The sequence below is a fragment of the Furipterus horrens genome, unplaced genomic scaffold (assembly GCF_987537825.1).
Source record: "Furipterus horrens unplaced genomic scaffold, mFurHor1.1.pri manual_scaffold_13, whole genome shotgun sequence".
Lineage (NCBI taxonomy): Eukaryota > Metazoa > Chordata > Mammalia > Chiroptera > Furipteridae > Furipterus > Furipterus horrens.
In genome coordinates, this window is record NW_028327183.1 from 33648841 (window position 1) to 33671486 (window position 22646).

Sequence of the window (22646 nt, forward strand, 5' to 3'; positions counted from 1 at the left end):
GAGGGATACTGAAGTCTCTAACTATGATTGTGTCATCATCTATTTTTCTTTGCTACTTTATTAGTTTTTGCCTCATACAGGTGCTCTTGGAGAATTGGATTGACCCTCTTGTCTTTATGTAATACCCCTTTTCATTCCTGGTAAATTTTCTTGCTGTGAAGTTTGCTTTGTCTGAAACTAATATAACTCCTCTTTCTTTTTTTCCTTTCCTTCCTCCCTCCCTTCTTTCCTTTTATCCTCACCTGAGCACATGCTTACTGATTTTACAGCGAGGGGAATGGAGGGAGCGGGAGGAGAAACATCCATCGCCTCTCATATGCACCCCAACTGGGGACTGAACAGGTAATCTAGGCATGTGCCCTGAGTGGGAGTTAAACCCATGACCTTTCAGTTTATGGGACAGCACTCCAACAGAGCCACACTGGCCAGGGCTACTCTTGAGTTCTTTTGATTAGAGTTAGTCTGATATATTTCTCTCCATCCTTTTGCTTTTAATTTATATGTTTTTATATCTTAAGTGGGTTTCTTGTAGACAACATGCTGTTAGCTCTTGTTTTTTTTATCCATTCTGACAATCTGAATCTTTTGATTTGTGGCTTGAGACTGTTCAAAGTGATTTTTGATAGTTGGATTAATATCTACCATATTTGTTACTGTTTCCTATTTGTTGCCCTTGTTTTTTTCTCTTCTTATTTTTGCTTCCATTTTTATTCTGTCTTTTGTGGTCTTAATAGAGCTTTCTTTGTGATTCCATTTTCTCTCCATTCTTAGCATATCAAATGTAGTGTTTGTTTTTTTTTTCTTTTAATTCTTATAGTGGTTGACCATGAGTTTGCAATATATTTATGGTTAATCCAAACCCACTTTCAAATAACACTATACCACTTCCTGGATAGTGTGAGTACCTTACTGTTAAGTTTTAAGAGTTTTTATATATTCTGCACACAAGTTTCCTTATCTGATGTATGATTTGCAAAAATTTCTTTATATTCTGTGAATTTTTTCACTTTTTAAAAATTTTATTTTTCACTTTTTTAAAGAAAGATTTTATTTATTTATTTTTAAAGAGAGGAGAAGGAAGAGAGAAAGAGAGGGAGACATCAATGTGTGGTTGCCTCTTGTGCACCCCCAGCTGGGGACCTGGCCTGCAACCCAGGCATGTGCCCTGCCTTGGAATTGAACCAGTGACCTTTTGGTTTGCAGGCTGGCGCTCAATCTACTAAGTCACACCAGCCAGGGCCTATTTTTCACTTTCTTGATGTTGTGTTTGGGAACACAAAAATTTTTAATTTTGGTAACATCCAGTTTATCGTTGTTGCTACTGCTGTTTGTGCTTTTGGTATCATAGCTAAGAAACCATTGCCTAATCCAAGTTCATGAAGATTTATATCTATGTTTTCTTCTAAGAGTCTTGTAGTTTTAGCTCTCATATTTAGGTCTTTGATACATTTTGAATTAATTTTGTATATAGTGTGAGGTAAGAGTCCAACGTTATTCTTTTGTATGTAGCTATCCATTTGTCCCAGCACCATTTGTTGAAAAGATTATTCTTTTTCCATCTTTAATTATCTAGTCACCCTTGTCAAAAATCAATTGACCAGAAATACGAGAGCTTATTTTTGGAAACTCAATTCTATTTCATCAATCTTTATGTCTATCCTATGCCAGTCCTACACTGTCTTGATTATTGTAACTTTGATTGTAGTAAGTTTTGAAATTGGGACTTGTGAGTCCTCCACCATTGCTTTTTTTTCAAGATTGTTTAGGCTATTCTACTTCTTTAGAATCTGCATGTAAATTTTAGGATTGCCTTGTCAATTTCAACTGGAATTTTGAGGAGATAGTGTTGAATCTGTAGATCACTTTGGAAATTATTTTCTTCTTTTCTTTCTTCAAAGAATTAAAAAAAAAAAAAACCCTCACCAGGAGATATGTTTATTTTTTTATTTTATTTTTAAAGTTTTATTTATTTATTTTTAGAGCGAGGAGGAGGAAGGGAGAAAGAGAAGGAGAGAAACATTGACATATGAGAGAAACATCGATCAGTTGCCTCTCACACACACCCCAATTAGGGACCAGGCCCGAAATTCAGTCATGTGCCCTGCCCAGAATTGAACTGGTGACCTTTTGCTTTGCAGTATTATGCTCAACCAACTGAGCCACATCGGCCAGGGCTTGTAGATTATTTTCATCTTAATGCTAGTAAGTCTGCTAATCCATGAACATACGATGGTTTCCCATTTATTTAGGTTTTTAAATATTTCTTTGAACAATGTTTTGCAATTTTCAGAGTATAAGTTTTACATTTTTTTGTTAAAGTTATTCCTATTTTGATGCTTTTATACATGATTTTTTCTTAAAATTTCCTGGATTGTTCATTGCAAAAGTATAGCAACACAATTGATATTTTAAAATACTGATCTTGCGCCCTGGCTGGTGTGGCTCAGTGGATTGAATGCCGGCCTGTGAACTGAAAGGTTCGATTCCCAGTCAGGGCACATGCCTGAATTGTGGGCCAGGTCCCCAGCTGGGGGTATGCGAGAGGCAACCTATTGATGTATCTGTCACACATTGATGTTCCTTTCTTTCTCTTTCTCCCTCCCTCCCCCCTCTCTAAAAATAAATAGATAAAATCTTTTAAAAAATAAAATATTTATCCTGTATTCTGCATCCTGCTGAACTTGTTCAGTCTGTCTTTTTTTCAGATCCCATTTAAAGTTCTGACTGGACACCAGCACATTGTGAGTTCTTGTCACTTCTGTGTGGATGACACAAAGCTCCTCAGTGGCTCCTATGACTACACTGTGAAGCTGTGGGTAGGTGGCCCCATGTTAGGTGGAACCAAAACATCCTGTAATCTTATGTCACCTCTTGCGGAGAGTCCCCAGTACTGAGTTTCCAGGCTTTCAAGGATCACAGAGGGTTGGACAGGCCTTTCTGAGCAAAGTATAAGAAGAGGAAGCAAAGTGAGGGCTCCCACTGGTGTCAGGCCACTGGAGAGAGATGAGGTTAGTGTAGCTGCTGTTAGACTGCTGACTTGGAAACAGTGGGAGCAGGGGGTGAAGACCACTGGATTGGGAGCTCCTTGCCTTTCGTTGGAGGGTCCCGGTTGTGTCTAGGGCTTACCTGAAGTGTCTGGGTTGTATCATCCCTTTGGGTCTCCTTCTCACTTGGAAAATTGAGTTCTATCCACAGACATGATATGACCATGCCTGGCTGGTCACAGAAGAGAGACAGAAAAGTGGCCAGACCTGGGACCTACTTATGAGGGGCAGTTGGGAGAGGCAGGCCTGAGGTCAGCATCCCAAGGTGCAGGAAGCAGGAGCACAAGGAAAAAGGATGTGATGGTCAGACAAGGTTGCAGAGAGTTGGTCACCAAGGACTACTCCGAAGCCTTCTGGGCACAGCCAGCAGATCCTGGCATGCTTGTCAGTCAGGAGCAAGGCTGGTGGACAGCAGTGTTCCTCAGGGGCTGGGCCACAACTGACCGTGTGGCTGGAGCTGTGCTCAGGACAGTCAGTTCTGAGTTTTGTCTTTTCCTCTGGCTTCAGGGGTAGGAGAGGGACAGGGTGGAATGAGTCAAGGCTGGTTCCCAGGTTCCGGTTCAGGGAACCAGGTGGCAGATAGCTTCTCACCTTCCAGATGACCCTGGAGGAGCATTTCCTATGTCATTGGTGGGTGTCAAGGCCAGGCAGACTAGGCAGGAGGATTTGGGAACTGTCCAAGTGGGTCAGGCCCCACATTTGGGTCCCACTAGCTGTGGGACCCTGGGTGTTATCCCTTCACCCTTTTGAGCTGGACGAGAGTCACAGGGCTGTGTGGTTCTCATACTTTGCAGTAGCAGACAAGCTCAGGGCTGCGGTGGAGTTCAGCTCCCAACTTCAGTCAATGCCTCAGTGACCTCTCGCTCTCTGTCCCTCTCTCCTGTTGATTTGAGGATGCTGTGGATGGATCTATTGTTCGGGATTTTGAGCACGGGCCCAAAGCTCCTGTTTTAGAGTGCAGTGTCACGGCTGACAGCAGAAGGTGACCTTTCCTTCCTTTACACTGGCCAGGAAAAGTGAGAGTGAAGAGGCAGCACACTGGGGACAGCTGAGTAAAAACAATATGGGAATTTAACTTACGTAGGGGACAAAGATTGCCATGGAAACATGCAATATAACAAGACAAAGGTACATGCTTATTAGTTTACTAAATGTACAATAAAACATTTCAGAATGATATGAGCTGTCTATTAAAGTATTTTTCTGTTAAGTGATTGATTCTTGTGAGATGTAGATATTGCATTAGAAGAAGATGGTCAGTTATAGAGCAGAAGAGGTGAGACCTTTAATGCCCCAACCATAAAAGAACAGATTGGACGGCTGAGGGAGGAGGAAGAGGACGGTGCTGGAGTGATTCTGCATTAAGTTCTCTCTGTTTTCAGTGAGAACCCACCACTCTCAGGGCGGGGGCGGATGGAGTCATGGAGCATCTTTAGAGAGATTCTGCTATTATTTGCAATCTTGGCCCTAAATTATCAAAATTTTCTATGGGGAAACCATATACATAACTGTCTCTGTTATAAAGACCCTATGCTTGTCATTTCATTTCCAGAGTTATTGCAGCAGCCTATGATAAGACACTGAGGACTTGGGACCTTGAGACAGGCCAGCTGCTGGTGAGTTAGCTCTGTCCCAGTGGAGATATCATGGCACAGGGTCTTGACTGGGCCTTAAGGAGCCTTGGGCTGGGCTGGGGTGGAGTGAGAAGCCAGTGTTCTAGGAAAAGAGAATTTTCTCAGGGACCCAAGATGCTGGAGGGCAGGCATCGGGGAAGGAAAGCTTACTGGAGCAGGCAAAAGGAGAGCTCTGCTTGAGGGATGGATACACGGAAGGATGGGGGTGGAGGTGGGGTAAGGGGTCATAGCACTTCAGGGTGAGCGAAAGAGACCCTCCCCTGTGAGGTGTCTCGATTTGATGAGGCCACGGGAAAAGACCACCTGGCCAAAGCATAAGGGTTCTGGGCTCTTCCCAGTCTGCTCTCTACCTTGGAGGGAGCACCACACATCCACCCAAACTGCTCTGAGAGCCGCCCCCCACCTCCACCCCCACCCCCACCCCAGTCTGCTGCCAGGCGCCAAGGCAGTCCCCACCCTGCTCAGGAATCTCTGCAGGATCTCCTGTCCCATCCCTTCCCCCAGCAGCTCCTTATTGCCTCTCCTCTCCCTTCCTCCTCTTTTCTCTCCTTAAAAACAATCTTTCTCTTAGCACAAAGATTTATAGCCATTGTAAAATTTTTTTAGAAAGAAAAGTCAACATTATAAATACAAAAACCTTAAAACCCCCAGAGATTATAGTTAACCTTTTGCTCTCTCTTTTCCTATGTTTACATGTTTACATATGAACACAGAAGTATGTTCTGTTAATAGCACAGTATCATTTACATACACATCAGCATCATCTTTTTTAATGTGTGTGTGGATTCTGTGGGACAAATAAGTCATTTCACCATTCCCTGTGATAGGACATTAAGGCTGTTTTCACTTTATCATAAACAATGATGCAATGAGGAAAGTTTGCATATAATTTTTATACATATGCACCAATGCTTTTTGGATATATAGCTGGATTTTATTGCTAATTTCATATAGAAACATGATACTTTTTAAAATCGCCCTTCAGAAATCTGTGTCAACTCAGACCCTAGGCACTGGAGGAGAACCCACTCACACATGCCAGATATCATAATTTAAAAAATTAACCAATTTTGTAGGTTAAAAATAAGACTAGTATTGATCTTTAAGTGTTTCCCCAACTGTTTATTTCTTCTCCTGTAAATTTCCTGTTCTTGTTGCCAGTTTTTCTACTTGGGATGCTTTCTTTCTTTCCTTTGAACTTCTTTTCAGCACTTTGATTTATTTTTGTTGCACAAGCCATCCCTGCCACTTGCCAACTATCGGGCTGAATTAATTATCTACTGCTGCTTGATAAGTTACTTCAAAACTTAGCAGCTTCAGACAGCATGCATTTATTATCTCACACAGTTTCTGACAGTCAGAAATCTAGGAGCAGCTTAGCTGGGGGGCTGTGAGGTCACAGTTGAGATGTCACCCAGGGCTACAGTCATCTGAAGCCTCAACTGGGGCTGAGGATCCCCTTCCAGATGGTGTCCTCACCTGGCTTTTAGCAGGAGGCCTTAGGTCCTCTCCACGTGGGTCTGTCCATAGAGTACTTGAGTGTCTTCAGGACATGGCAGTTGACTCCCACAGAGCAAGTGATCCAAGAGAGAGCAAGGAGGAAGCTGTGGTTTGTTTTATGACTTTCACATCTACCATATTATGTTTATTAGAAGCAAGTCGTGAAGTCCAGCTCACATTCAAGAAATTAGGTTCCACCCATGAGTGGGAGGACTGGCAAATAATTTGTGGGCATATTTTAAAACTGTCAGAGTGGTGGTACTATAATTTATAACAGACAGATACTCCTTTTTGTAGAATGTTGAGCAGTTCATTGTCCCCTTATTGTGGTTTGGTGCCAGCCTTCCCCAGGGGACTATGAGCTGCTTGAGGGATGGGGGCTGCACTCTCTTGTCTATGGGGCCAGGCAATACCACTTGTTTACCAAAATGAACAGGAATAAAGTTGGCCATTACTGGAACCTTGCTGCCAGTTCTGCTGGGTGCTCTCCTTATCCTTGTTCATTTATCCTGGACACACATTGATTACTTACATTTATTAATTGAATAGATTAATTAAAACCAAACCAACTTAAAAGTTCAGTTGCTTATTTGCACGAGCCCACTGCAAGTCCTCCAAGGCCACATGTGGTCAGTGGCTAGGATATTGGACAGCGCATAGATGGAACATTTTCATCATTACAGAAAGCTCTACTGAGCAGCTGGGCTAGAGAGAAAACAACCTTTTGATTGTTGTCCTATTTCAGTGGAAGATCAGTCATGAAAGTATCATAACCTCCTGTAAGTTTTCTCCTGATGGTAAATATGTGGTCTCAGGCTTGGATGTGGATCACGGAATCTGTATAACAGACGCAAAAAATGCCACGACTGTGTCATACATCAGGGGTGAGTTTGCATGGCTAGGAGCCGTGAGGTATCCTGCCCTCCTGTCATGGCCCCTGGAATGCTGTAGGGCATTGCCAATTCAAGGGTGAATCCCCATCGGACTGGGAGCTCTGTTGGGACAGGGAGCAGATCAACCATGTCCCTTGTTCAAAGCCTAATACACGTGGTAGGCGCTCAGGAACATGTGAGTGAATAGACCCTAGTGAAAACCAGAATTGTGCTTCTGGAATATTGTCACTGTCTGGGGAGTAGTGTGAGCCCCTGGGCTGCATGCAGCATGTAGCTTTGCATGTGAAATGTGTATAACAAGACCCTTTCCCTGTGCCTCAGATCATCACAAAAGACTGGTCACAGCCTGCTGCTTTGACCTTGATAGCCAGAAGGTGGCTTCCGTCTCACTGGACAGGAACATCAAGATCTGGGATGTTACATCCCAGGCTACACTGCTCACCATCACCAAGTGAGGAGGGGTACCAGGAGGCTGGGTAGTGTCCTGCAGCAGAGAGATTGGTTGGGGTCCCCATCCATGTCCCCCTGGATTTGGCTTGCACACCTTCAGCCTGTGAGCCACCATCCATGCTGAGCATCTCCAACTTGGACGTGGGTGTTATGAGGAGGCCGGATAGGGAGAAAGGGAAGAAGGAGGGCAGACTGGGGCAACTACCAATTGTGGCCTGTCAACTGGGACAAGCCTCAGGTGCGCGTGTTTCAATGTGAGCCAACATAATCTCAACTGATTTTGAAGCTTGCAAGGAGAAAACATAAATATTTTATCATATTTATATGTTTGTAAACATAATTTAGAAAACTCAGGATGAAATGGAAAGTCTACTTTTACTTACTATGTTCTGTCTTCCTTTCTGACGGTCCAAGTTTTCTTCTTTTACTGCTTATTTTTTCTGTTCAGAAAAACTTCCCTTAGCCATTCTTTTAGGGTAGGCCTGAGGGCCATAAATTCTCTTAGTTTTCCTTTTCTGAAAATGTCTTGATTTCCCCTTCATTCCTAAGGATATTTTTACTGGATCTAGAAATCTGTGTTGACAGGTTGTTTTTCTTCTAGCATTTGAAAACCATCAGGCCACTCGCTCTGGCCTCCTTGGTTTCTGATGAGAAATCCACTGTCATTCAAATTGTTTTTCACTTACAGGTGAGGTTTCATTTCTCTCTTGCTGCTTTCAAGATTTCTTTCTTTGTCTTCAGTTTTTAGAAGTTTAATTATGATGTGTCTGGGTATATATTTCTTTGAATTTTCCTCTTTGGAATTATATAGATTTTGAATTTATAGGTTTATGTCTTTTGCAAAATTTCAGATGTAATTTGATTACTTTTCGGGCCCGCTCTCTTTCGCCTGTCCTTCTGGAACTCTGAGGAAACAAATCTTAGATATTTTGTTATAATTCCACAGGTTTTTTCCGTCAGTTGATTTTTTGGATAAATTAATTTATGTTGTCTGACTTCATAGTCACTAACACTTTCTTCTATCCTCCCCACTGAGCTTATAAATTTTTGGTTACTGTATTTTTCAGTTCTGAAATTTCCACTTGATCATTCTTTATCTCTGTTTTTTTCTTTTTTGCTGAGGATTTCTACCTTTTTGTTTGTTTCAAGCATGATTATGATTGTTCATCAAAGCATTAAAAATATTTTTAAACAAAGACAATTTATTAAAATCATAGTTGTTATATAACACATCTCAGCAAATTTAATATTTTACTTAGTTATTTTTAGAAAGAGGGGAAGAGAGGGACAGAAGCATTGATGTATGGTTGCCTCTTGCACACCCCCCAACTGGGGACCTGGGACCTGGCCCACAACCCAGGCATGTGCCCTGACTGGGAATCAAACCAGCAACCTTTTGGTTTGCAGGCTGGTGCTCAATCCACTGAGCCACACAAGCCAGGGCCATCAAAGCATTCTTATGATGGCTACTTAAAAATCCTTGTCAGATTATTCTAATAACCTGTGTCATCTCAGTGTTGGCTCCTGTTGATTATCTTTCTCATTTATATTGAGATTTTCCTGGCTCTCAGTATGATGAGTGATTTTTAGTTGTATCCCAGTCATTTTGGGTATTACTACATTATGAGAGTCTGTCTTACTTAAATCTTCTCTTTTAGCAGGCCACCTCATTACAGCCTGGCAAGGGTGGCAGTCTAGGCTCCCCCTTGGCTTTTGCTGACAGGGGTGGGGATGGGACTGCAGTTTCCCCCAAGATATCTGGCTAGAGTAGGGTGGGTGCTGTATAAAGGTGCTTTGTTTTGTTAGGCTCTCCCTTTGGCTAGGGAGATCGACTTTATATATATATTTCATTCCCCATAGTGGGTTTTTTTAAAAAAAATTGTTTACAAGCTTTTCCAGTACCCAGTCCAGGACATATGAAGCAAAAAGAAAACCCTAGGGACCCACAGCATGCCATCCTTGCGTCCCAAGAGCCCTACCTAGTCTGCCTTCTTCTCTCCATCTTTCATAGTCTCCTGTTTGCATTACAAATGCCCAAGGTTGTTAACTGCACTTAACAGGAGGAACAGAGGAAGCACATCTACTCCGTCTTATCCAGATGTTGCACGTGCAACACAGTGCTTTCCCCAAAATTTGTATTTTAAAAATGGTCTTTTATAAGAGGTGGAATTTATTTGAAATTAGAACCCCATCCTGGAAAATAGACATAGCCTTGGTTTCAACCCCAATGACAGTGTCTGGATGCTGGAATGGTTCTTAGCCATTTCAAAAGGCACAGGGATTTAGGAAGTTTAACCCTGACATCCTTGGAAGTTGGCTTTTCCCCTTTGATCTTGCTCAGTTTGTGCATTTCAAAGAGCTGAAACAGAGTCCAAAACTTTGACCCATGCTCTAGAAGACAGTTTTGTCCAACCTTTTCCTCAGGTAAAATGATTCATCTTATGAATCAGACTACTCAGAGATGCTCATTTATGTTTATAGGTTTGCTTGAAAACTCTTTATAACAGGAGATGAGAATCGTGAAAAAATACTTTGAAGATCAGAGGCAAACAAAAAAGCAGCAAAACGCTGACAGATTTTTTCTTTTCCAAAACAAGAAGACATTTAAAAATTGAGAATGGATAATCCAGAACTTTATGAACTAAACGCACAACATTAAAATATACTTTAATGACACTGAAGACAGATGAAGAGAGAGGGAGAGAAAGAGAGAGAGAAAGATTGGGGTGAAGAGAAGTAGGTGAGAGAGGGATGGGGGAGGAGGGCAGGGAGAAGTAGCCAAGCCCCATGTCTAAGAGAGAAAAGAGGTGGAGGGTGAGCAGGAGAGGCCCATTCTGTGTCATTCTGCCCAAACCTAAAAGGTGTCACCACCCCTGACAGTTTTCCCAGCTGTTCTTTATCCTCAAGCAGCTCTGAATAGTCAGTGGTTCTCAATCAGGGGAACTTCTGTACCTCAGTGGACATTCGTCCATGTCGACAGACGTTTCTGGTTGTCACAACTAGGTGTTAGGGCTACTGGCATCTCGTAGGTAGAGCCCAAGGTTGCTGCCAAACATATTACAGTATTCCCTCACTTATCGTGGGTATTAAGTTCCAGACCACCCCCCACCCCCGCGATAGATGAAAATCTGCAAAGTAGGAACCTTACATTTATTTTAGTATTTATATACATTTTAAAGCTTTATAAGCCCTTCCCACACACTTATAAACAGTTCCCAGTCCCTTATTAACCTTTCCCACTCACTGATTAACCTTTTCCACACTTTTATAAACACTACTTATGTTCTTAAACATATTCTACACTCTTAAACCTACATAACTTTAACAACATACATATACAGTACTGCAAAATCCTGCGATATAGCAAAAAGTCTGCGATAAATAATTAAATATAATATTTTTAAAAATCCTGCGATACAGTGAGGCCGTGATGAGTGAACCGCAATATAGAGAGGGACTACTGTACAATGTACAAAAGAGCCCTCTACCACAAAGCGTCACTCACTACAAAATGTCAATATTGCCATGATTGCGAAATCCTGGAATAGTGTGACATAGTTCAAGCAATTACTATCTGAACCATGGTAAGCAGCGACTGAGGAGCTCTAGTGCCCTCCCCTTCACCCGCCCTTTAGGGGTGTCCTCAGACTTTCCAGGAGCGCAGAGCTAGCGTGTGCCCCCTTCCGTCTGTGTTTCAGGGCACACACCAACGCAATCTCAAACTGCTGTTTTACCTTCAGTGGCCATTTTCTGTGTACAAGCTCCTGGGATAAAACCTTAAAAATATGGAATGTCCATACAGGGGAGTTTCGAAACCGTGGAGCCTGTGTGACTCTGATGCAGGGCCATGAAGGTTCTGTGAGTTCCTGCCACTTTGCCAGAGACAGTGAGTAATAAACACAGAGAAAGGTTCTGCCCCTACAGGAGTGCTGGGGCAGAGCTCCTCATGTTTCATTCACAGGGACTTCCCTTAGCACAGAGAGAGGATTTGCAGTATTACTCACAACGAGGGTGGGTTTATTTTCCACAAGAACAAAAAAGTCAAGAGGGAGATTCATAAGCACAAGTTTGTAAGTGAAAGAAACCCAGATCAATGTGGTTTAGGCAACAGAAGAAATTCATTAACTCCCATAATGGGCAAGCCCAGAAGCAGGTCTTGCTTCAGGAGTGGCTGGGCCCTGACACTGAGACGACACTCTTGGGGAGCCAACTCCTCTGCTCTGGCCCTCAGATCAGCTTCTTTCTTGTACTGGTATTTCTCCCCAAGGAGGCAAATGGCCTCGGGTGGTTCAGGTCAACAGCAGTTCTGGCTGCTGGCAGTCCTGGAGAAAGAAGCTCCTTCTGATGGTGCCAGCACAAGTCCCATGGAAGACTCCCATTGACTCAGCCTGGGTCACATGCCTGTCTCTGAACCATTCACTGGCAAGTCATGAAGTGTACTGATTGGCCAGGTCTGAGTGACTTGCCCACCTCAGAATTATAAGTTAGGGTCAGTACTGTGAACCAGAGGGACTGATAATTGGTGAAGGAAATTGGGAGGCTATTTCCAGATGAAGGGGCATGGATGTGAGCAGAGGCAACGACAGAAAGTGGCCGTGGCAGCTGACCCCAGTGGGGGAAGTGACTGCTTCTGATACTCAGGAGCCAAAGGTCACACTTATCCATCCTCATGGAGTGTGTGTGTGTGGGAGGTGGGGGCACCCAGCCAGTACACACACAATCAGGGTCTGACCTGAGAAATGCAAGGGTTTTTCTGAATAACTTTCCCTCTTCAGAAGCAGCCTCTGTGTAAGTTACACCCTGCTATGAGGCACCCCACCAGTTTCTGTCCTTGGCTTTATTGGGTTCAAAAGTGCACACTCTCAGTGGTTGCTATGTGTGAATTCTGTATTTATTAATTTGTCTACTAGCTGAAATTTATTTGCAACCCTAAAGTCAATACTCGTGGACATAGGAGGAGCAGCAAAAAGTTTGTGTTAGCCTGTGCACACATTTTCAACTCAAGTTGAACAAGGTGACTTGCCGCCTTCTTGTTTCATCTCTCTTGTCATTAAGTGTACCTTTTGTGGTCTATTTAGTGCCACATTTTGCAGTTTGAGCTTTTAGTTGGTGATTTTGCAGTCCAAAATGGCATCCTAGCGTAGCGTTGAAGTGCTATCCAGTGTTCCTAAGTGCAAGAAGGCTGTGATGTGCATTACGGGGGAAACACATGTTAAAGAAGCTTTATTCAGTCATGAGTTATAAGACTGATGGCCATGAATTCAATGTTAATGAATAAATAATATATATAAAATAAGGTATCTTTTAAAAGAAATGGACATAAAGCAAAGTTATGTATTGATTGGTTAAGGAAATGTTGTGACCAGAGGCTCACAGAGACCTAACCCTGTATTTTCCTTAGGAGAAAGGGTTCAGTATTTGCTAATTCAGCATTTGCAATGACTTGACAGAATATTACTACTGTTAATAATGAGAATTGACTGTCCCTGGGGGTGGTTGAACCACCAGGAAGGCGTTAGAGTGTTCTCCGAGTGAGCTGCGAAGCAGCTCACTAATGCAGCCTCAGCCTACTTTGACATCTCCACAGGAGGAAGCAGGTGGCTGAGGAGGACGACCCCTCGAGACTCTTTCATTTTGTGTTACAGCATCTCTTCTCGTCTCTGGAGGGTTCGACAAGACTGTGGCTATTTGGGATGTAGGAGAAGGCTACCAGAAGCTCTCCTTGAAGGTACTGATGCCAGCGTCAGATAGATTATCTGAGTTTCATTCTTTAGTCATTGTACACTGGGTGCTGAATGCTGGGGAGACAGCAGAACTAGATGTCCCCTATGGAGCTGACCCCTCTGTGGGGAAGGACAAACAAATCATCAATAGTGATGAGTGAAATGGAAAAACCACAACAGGGACTGTGGGGTCTAATCCACAGTGGATGGGAAAGGAGGGCCTCATGGAGAAGGTGACCTCTGAGCTGAGAAACAGATGGCAGAAAAGGACTGGATGAATGAGCAGCTTGGGGGAGGGGGATATTCCAGGGAGATGGAACAGCAACTGCAAACACTCAGAGGTGGGAAAGTGTCTAGGACCAGCAGAAACCACTGCACAGAAGGCTGAATGCCACAATGAGGCACGCACAGAAAGCTGTGGGGCTCCAAAATGGACAGTGTCAACTGAGTGCTTTTGGCTGCAAGTTAGAGGAGACTCCACTCAGCGTAGCTCTATAGTGAGGAGGTGGACTAGCCAAAAGAGCCAGAATCCAGAGGTCAGGCAGTCCCAGGACTGGCTCTTCCAGTGCCTCTGTTCCAGGTGCCCCCACCTCAGGATTTCTGCATGCTCCCTGATCCTGTGATTTCATGGCCACCTTTGGCTGGGAACGCTTGCATCCATGAGTCCTGGTCTCTCTGTTCCCTGTGACCCAAATGTGGATGACTCTCATTGCTCACCACAACATTCAGGCTCCCAGGGCTGGTCTATCTGAGCTCTCTTCTCTGAGCGTTTGAAGAGGCAAAGAGCAAATAAACATCTTAAAACTGAATGTTCAACCTCCCTGTGTTTTACATTGAGTCCCTTTGTTCCCCTATTAGTTTGTTCTCCTTACTTTTCTCTTCCTCTCTCCCCTCTCTCTACTCTTCCACTCTCAAATTCCCATCTTTTTGTTATGCATAGCGGTTAATCTTCTCCCTGGTTTCCTGTCCTCCTACCAAACCCTGTTGCCTCACTGTCCACCTCTTTCCATAACGGAAGGGCCAAAGAACTACAAGGATTCTGGAATAAGTATCTGACCCAGCAGTGTTATCTATTTTCTCTGAGCTCCTTTTTATCTGAGGAAAACAATCCCCCATTTGCTTAAGGAGCAGTGAATATAGGTTTGCAGTCACTTGAAACCAAAAGCCCCCTCACCAACTGGACCTCTAAGTAGTTAGTGTTTCTCAGAACAAAGAAAGCAAGCAAAAACCTGCAAGAGGTGCTCTGGTACCAGCTGGGAACACAATAATTCTTTTCCCATCCTGCTGTTTAAAACCACACACAATGCCATGACATGTGCATGTATCACAAGCCTTTACACTCTGTAGTCCACCTAAATGTCCTTGGTGAAACAAGAGAAGCACAATTAGTTAGTCTTAAATGTAAGCAACATTGGGCTCGTCACTTTTCTGTCGTTTTGTTTTTCTTACAAAAGTTTTTCCTCTGGGTCCTTGTTAAAATTCTATTTTTCTTCAGGGCCATAATGATTGGGTGATGGACGTTGCCATTAGCAACAACAAGAAATGGATCCTGTCTGCTTCAAAGGTAAATGTGGCCAATGTTTGAGTGACTTAAAATCTCGTATTGCCTTTGTGAGAATTGGTGATAACAGAAGTGCTATTGTCAAATAAAATTCTTGGGCAGGCTCAGTCTGAGGGCCACATCTGGCCAGGCCATCCTCATTCAGGGAGCTGTCTGTCCATGGAAGGCAGGTCCCTCTGTCTGCTCATGTGGAGAGTTGCCAGGTATTTCTGTGTCTGAACCATGAACATTTGAGTTTTACTGGAGCAAGGGTCTGGCCAGTGATAAAGCCAACAAGGGGCCTTAGAGAGAAAGGCATCAGTCCCAGATGGGTCTTCCCTCCTTACCTCACTACAGCCTGGGATTCCCATTCCAAAGGCACATAATGGCTAGCCCAGGACATCCTGAGAGCTGTCCTCCAGGTGTGAGCACCAGAGAAATGAGGAATCACCTTGTTCCCCACCTTTATTAGAGCCATGTCATTCTCTAGGCCGGGAGTTTCTAGGTCTATGAGACTGTGGGCAAGACTCTGCCTTCCATGACCAACTTGTTAGGGAGCCAACCTGGGATACCGCCACGTCTGACGAGAAAACCATAGTAAATAATACATAATAAAAATTCTATGCTTATATGTTTTTATTTTAATATAAAAAGTGAAAAATGATTATGTCAATTATATCTCAGTGAAGCTGGAAAAGAAGTAAAAATATGAAACAAATATGAAAAATGACAGTTCATTTGTTTTATTCTGCATTTTTTAACTTTTTTGTTACATAAATGCTATTATTTAAACAAAACAGCAATAGGACTAGTTAACAGCAGCAATTTGTAGTAATTTAATAGTAGGGCTAATTAAACAAATATGTTTAAGAACAATATAAAATATTTTATAATGCTTCTTTCTGTTCTTTGATACAGCAATTTATTTAGACTTGAAAAAGGTCTTTCTTGTATATTTAAATTTTGTAGGCTGTATCATTGTATATTCTTTTTTTATTTCTATTTTTAAAGATTTTATTTATTTATTTTTAGAGATAGGGGAAGGGAGGGAGAAAGAGAGGGAGAGGAACATCTGATGTGCTAGAGATACATCGATTGGTTGCTTCTCACATGCCCCCAACTGGGGACCTGGCCTGCAACCCAGGCATGTGCCCTGACTGGGAATCAAACCAGCGACCTTTTGCTTCACAGGCTGGTGCTCAATCCACTGAGCCACACCAGCCAGGGCTCTTTTCATTTTCTTGTGCCTTCTTGAACTTCTTTTATCAAAGTCTTATATTTTTCAGTATGTAAAGTTTTCACTTCCCTAAAGTTATTCCTAAGTATTTTATTGTTTTGATGCTATTGTGAATGGGATTGTTTTCTGTATCCCTTTTTCATTATTAGAGTATAAAAACAACTGTTAAAAGAAATCCAAAATGTGTTTATTGGGATGGTTTGCACTCATCTTGATTTGAGGTGCTTTTAGTGCTGCTTCCTTCTGAGGGAGCATCCTCTGTAACCTTTGCTTTTCCTTCTGTAGGCTGACAGAGGACAGTGGAGCAGCCAGCACACAAAACTGCCATCTGTGCATGGCTAAAGACGCTGGTGATCTTATAACATTTCACACCCATGAAGTAGAAATTGCAGCTTTGTACCAGGCACCTCTTCTTGTGTTTCCTCTTCTCTTCTGGAGAGGTTATGAAGGAGATCCTTAGTGAGAGGCATGTTGTCCTGGGCAACTTGTCACTGCTGGAAAAGCCACAAATGATTTCTGTCTGTTGTTTTTGTATCCTGCGACTTTACTGATTTTGTTGATTACTTTTAACAGTTTTCTTTCTTTCTTTCTTTCTTTCTTTCTTTCTTTCTTTCTTTCTTTCTTTCTTTCTTTCTTTCTTCCTTCCTTCCTCCTTCCTTCCTTCCTTCCTCCTTCCTTCCTTCCTTCCTTCCTTCCTTCCTTCCTTCCTTCCTTCCTTCTTCCTTCCTTCCTTCCTTCCTTTCTTCTTTCTTTCTTTCTTTCTTTCTTTCTTTCTTTCTTTCTTTCTTTCTTTCTTTCTTTCTGTGTGGCATCTTTAGAATTTCCTAAATGTAAGATTATATCATCTGTAAACAATGACAACTTTATTTCTTTCCTTCCAATTCAGATGCCTTTTATCTCTTTTTCTTGTCTGATTGCTCTGACTAGAACTTCCAGTACTATGTTAAATAGGAGGGCTTGCTTAAGGCAAAGATAAACCTTTAAGTAAGAAAGTTATAGGCCCGGAGAATGACTATCCACCATGACCTACCCAGTTAGGAATTTGTGAGCAGATCACCCTGTGAAGTTACTTTCAGTCACTTGAGCTTGTCAGATTTATTACAGAGCCCCTTTTTGTTCACAGACTAAAAACTTCTCTTATCAAAGACCCAACATCACAGTTAAGCAAATCACACTCCTTTTTAGGAGTGTTGTGTACATGTTATGCAGGGCACTTAACAGGTAAGATCTTTTCGTTTACTTTGATAAGAAAGTAATAGACTGAGTGGAATTTGCCAGAGTTTACATTTGCATTGTCTGCTGAATATGTAAATGTCTAGTTTGTATTTGGATAAGATGTCAACATGCTTTTGTTTTATGTTCTCTGCAGTTTCATTAAAATCTTCACAGAAATCAAGAAGATGATTTGAAACTTCAACTTTTAAATCAAAGTACCTAAGAGCTAGGAGGAACATTTTTTTGTGGTTGTTGTTGCCATCACTGGACAAATCACTTGATATATTATAGAAAGTATCATTATTAGTAAAATCTGACAGCTCTACACTGCAAGGGACCAACACATACTCTTATGTAACCAAACTTTCTCCTTTTGTTCTCCCACAGGACATTTAGCTGGAACTGCTGAATCAGAAAATGTAACATTACTTAGCGTACTGGTTTTTTATTGCTGCTATAATAAATCATCACAAACTTTACCACTCAAGCAATGTAAATTTAATATCTTACAGTTCTGTAAAATAAAAGTATGGCAAGGTCTCATGGGATTGAAATCAAAGTATCAATAAGACTGTCTTCCCTTCTGAAGGGGACAGTCCGTTTTCTTGCCCTTTCCAGCCTCTCGAAACCACCCATATGTCTTGGCACGTGGCCCCGTCTTCTGTTTTCAAAGCCAGCAACCTTGGAGCTCTCTGTGCCCTTCTTCCATGGTCACATATTCTTCTGACTGAATGTTCTACTTTGCAGGATCATTGTGATTATGTTGGACTCACCTGGATAATTCAGAATAATCTCCCCACTCTAAATTAGCCAACTTCCTTATTTTGCAGCCTTAATTCCCCTTTGTCATGTAACCTAACACATTCACAGGTTCTGTGGTCTAGGATGTGTACTTCTCTGGGGAAAGGCATTGCTCTGCTGAACAGTCAATTTCAGAAGACTGATTCGATAACAGATGTTCATTTCACAGTATTCCCTCATCAGTTCAGGGGGATCATTATTTTCTAGGGAGCACTGGTGTCTTTCTTTTCAAAAGAATAGATTTTATTTTTTTAAAGCTTTAGATTTACAGAAAAGTTGAGCAAAGAGTAAAGAGAATTCTCATGTACACTGTCCTCTTGACAGTTTTCACTCTTAATAATATCTTGCATTAAGTGTGGTATATTTGTTACAATTGATGAACCAATATGGATACATTATTAAGTGAAGCCCATAATTTGTTTTACTCTTTATGATATAGGGGTTTTGCCAAATGCATGTCATGTATCCACCATTACATATAACATATAATATAGGATAGTTTCACTGCCCTAAAATCTCCCTGTGCTCCCTGGCAATTATGAATAAAGCTTTTACTAACATTTATGTACAGATTTTTGTGTGGACATAAGTTTTCAACTCCTTTGGGTAAATACCAAGGAGTGTGTTTAATGAATTATATGGTAGAAGTACATTTGGCTTTGTAAAAAGCTGCCAAACTGCCTTCTAAATTGGCTGTTACCATTTTGCATTCCCACCAGCAATGAATGAGAGTTCCTGTGATTCCACACCCTCACCAGCACTAGGTGTTGTTGGTGTTCTAGATTTTGACATTCTAATAGGTGCATAGTGCTGTCTTGTCTTAATTGGAACATCACTGATGACATATGATGTGGAACCTGGCTGGTTTGGCTCAGTGGATTGAGCGTCGGCCTGTGAGCTAAGTGTCGCTGGTTCGATCTTCCAGTCAGGGCACATCAGAGAAGGAAAACTCTGACTCCAAAAAACCTCTGCTGCCTTGCGGCATACCTCTTCAGGGGAAAGGCTAAGGGAGTAAACCCCGACAGAAAATCCGGAGCCGGAGTCCCTAAGGCGGTTTGACGTTGTAGTCAATACCGGCAACTCCTGCGGCGCACCTGAAGCCAAGCTGTATTGACTCGTCTTTCCCTTGGATCCTTCAGCTGCGAAGAGAGGGGGGGGTCTGCTGCATGGGCAACAGCAGACCCTCCATATCACCCTGCCCAGGCTCTGTAGCTTCAGCTTCACTGGAGAGGACACTCCAGCGTCATCGCAAGATGTCAATTCAACACAGGAGGAGACAGATACCGTGTCACTCCCGAGCTGGACTGCACAGCCATTCTCGGCGGTGCAGATAGACTCTTAAGAAGCTACACCATCGTCTTTCGAGACGGACGGCTGCCGACGATGTTTTCTTTGTTGAGGCATCTGTTAAGATCTTTGGCCCATTTTTAAAAACTGGGTTGTTTGTTTTCTTATTGTTGAATTTTAAGAGCTCTTTGTATATTTTGGATAAGAGTCCTTGATCAGATGTCTCCTTTGCAAATATTATCTCCAACCCATGACTTCTCTTTTTATTCTCTTGTGTCTTTCACAGAGCAGAACAATTTAGTTTTAATGAAGTTTAGCTTTCATGTATCATGTCTTTGGCGTTATATCTAAAAAGTCATCATGAAACCCCAGGTCATCTAGAATTTTAACTTTTCTAGTTTTGCATGTTACATTTAGGTTTGTGATAGATTTTGAGTTAATTTTTGTGGTGGGTATAAGGTCTGCATCTAGATTCAGTTTCTTTTTTATTTTTGCATGTGGATGTCTAAATGCTGCACCATCATTTCTTGAAAAGACTATCATTTTCTGTTGTATATTCTTTGTTCCTTTGTCAAAGACCAGTTGGCTATATTGAAGTGAACCTATTTCTGGACTCTCTCCTCTGTTGCATTGATCTGTCTATTCTCTTGCCAATATCACACTGTCTTGATTACTGTAGCTTTATAGTAAACCTTGACGTTAGGTAATATCAGTCCTCTATCTTTGTTCCTCTCCTTTATTATTGTGTTGGCTATTCTGGATAATTGCCTCTCTGTATAAACTTTAGAATCAGTTTGTCAATATCCACAAAATAACTTGTTGGAATTTTGATTGGTATTGCAATAAATCTATAGGTCAAATTGGAAAGAATTGGTATCTTCATAATATTTAGTTTTTCTATCCATAAATCTTTCCATTTATGTAATTCTTTGATTTTGTTCATCAGAGTTTCCCTTATATAGATCTTGTACATATTTTGTTAGATTATACCTAAGTATTTCATTTTTGGGGGTGCTAATGTAAATTTTATTGTGTTTTCAACTTAAAATTCTATTTGTTTATTGCTGGTATACAGGAAAATGATTAATTTTGTATATTAACCTTGTATCCTGCAACCAACCCTACTATGATCACTTATCAAACCCAAGAGTTTTTTTCACCACTTATGAAATTTTTATTGGCATATAAGAATTACAAGGGTCCCTGTTGCATTATATACATCCCACTGGGTAAGAATCATTGAGCAATCTACATTCATTCTAATTGGGTAATTTTTTTCTCAAATTATGATTTAATTCCCAACACTTGATATTAACTCTGACAAAAGGAAACAATAGCAATTCCTTAAAGTAGGCTGTAACTGGAAAACGTGTTTTGTTTTTTATATTAAAATTCTAAGATATTGAAAAGTACACACTCCTAAAGACTGAGTGACAGCCTTCTTAAACAGCTATCTGTTCTGGAAATACTCTTTGGTTCATTTTTGTTTTCTGTCTCTAGGCAAAAGGAAATCTGTTAATGCAGGCTTCAAAGGTTATTATTTTCTGGAACTTGTAAACAAATATCCTTACCAAGAGAAACCATTTGACTTTTAAACTCAAGAGTTTTTTTAACTGATTCTTTCAGATTTTCTGCATAGGCCTTTATGCCATCTTTGAACAAAGACAGCTTTATGTCTTCTTTTCCAATCTTACATGCTTTCTTTTCTTGTCTTATTGCATCACCTAGGACCACTGATCTACTTTTTTTTTTTTAAATTAAAGATTTTATTTATTTATTTTTAGAGGGAGGAGAAGGGAGAGAAACAGAAAGGAGAGAAACCTCGATATGCGAGAGAAACATCAATAGGTTGCCTCTTGCATGCCCCCAACTGGAGACCTGGCCTGCAACCCAGGCATATACCCTGACTGGGAATCGAACCAGAAACCTTTCAGTTTGCAGGCAGGTGCTCAGTCCACTTAGTCACACCAGCTACGGCTAATCTACTTTTGTTTCTATAAATTTGCTTATTCTAGACATTTCATATAACTGTAATCATACCATATGTGGTTTTATGGCTAGCTTATTTCACTTAGTATATATTTTTTTGAAGTTCATTCCTATTGTAACATGTATCTGTACTTCATTTCTTTTTGCTGCTGAATAATATTTCATTGTATGTATATACCAGATTTTAGTTATCTATTCATCAGTTGATGGAAATGAGATTATTTCCACTCTTTTGGCTATTGTGACTACTACTGCTATGAAGATTCATGAACAAGTACAAACTCTTTGTTTGAATACCTGTTTTTTATTCTTTTGGGTATATACCCAGGAGTGAAAATGCTGGGTCATATGGTGACTATATTTATTTACTCTATTTGAGGAACTGCCAGAATATTTTTCAAAATGTTGAACACTTACTTTCTCACCAGCAGCATAGGAAGGTTACAATTTCTCCACATGCTCACCAATTTTATTATGTTTTTGATTGTAGTAATACTAATAATTATGAAGTGGTATTTTGTAGTTTTGATTTGCATTTTCCTGATGAACAATAATGCTTACTAGCCACTTACATATCTTCAGTTTCCTGATGCATATTCTTTGAGGTATAAACGTTTTAAATTTTAATGAAGTCCGGTTTATCTATTTTATGTTCTATTGCTTGTATTTTGGTGTCAGATCTAAGAAATCACTACCTAGTCCAGTGTTACACAGATTTATCCCTATGTTTACTTCTAGTTTTTCTAGTTTTATAGTTTTAGGTCTTGGTACCCTGGTCAAAAATAATTGATCAGAAATGTGAGTTTATTTCTGGACTCCCAATTCTAGTCCATGGACCTATGCTTCTATCCTTGTGCCTGAATCACCCTGTCTTGATAACTATAGCTTTGTAGTAAGTTTTGAAATAGGGAAGTTTGAGTCCTCCAAAGTGTTCTTCTTGTTCAACATTGTTTTGGGTATTCTAGGTCTCTTGAATTTTCATATGGATTTTTAAAGTGAACTTCTGCAAAGGAGTCAGCTGGGATTTTTATAGAGATGGTGTTGAATGTATAGGTCATTTTGGGGGGGGGGTATTGTCATTTTACCAATATTAAATTTTCTGATTCAATGAACATGAGATGTCTTTCAATTCATTGATATCTTCTTTAGTTTCAACAATATTATTTAGATTTTGGTCTGTGAGTTTTACACTTCTTTTGTTACATTTATTCCTAAGCACTTTATTCCTTTTGATGCTAAATGGAATTGTTTATTTAATCAGTTTTCAAGATTGTTCATTACAAGTATATAAAAATAGAATTGACTTTTGTGTATTGATTTTATATCCAACAAT

The 22646-nt window shown here is 41.0% G+C and overlaps 1 protein-coding gene across 1 annotated transcript in view; it reads left to right on the forward strand.

Annotated features, from left to right (window-relative positions):
- WDR88 (WD repeat domain 88) overlaps positions 1–22646 on the forward strand; it is a 39458-nt gene that overhangs the window by 12038 nt on the left and 4774 nt on the right. Inside the window, exons 2-9 of the mRNA XM_090259065.1 lie at positions 2706–2816; positions 3938–4026; positions 4597–4660; positions 6924–7062; positions 7393–7522; positions 11220–11407; positions 13167–13249; positions 14740–14808. Coding sequence (XP_090115191.1) covers positions 2706–2816; positions 3938–4026; positions 4597–4660; positions 6924–7062; positions 7393–7522; positions 11220–11407; positions 13167–13249; positions 14740–14808 — 873 coding nt within the window. The remainder of the gene's footprint in view (positions 1–2705; positions 2817–3937; positions 4027–4596; positions 4661–6923; positions 7063–7392; positions 7523–11219; positions 11408–13166; positions 13250–14739; positions 14809–22646) is intronic.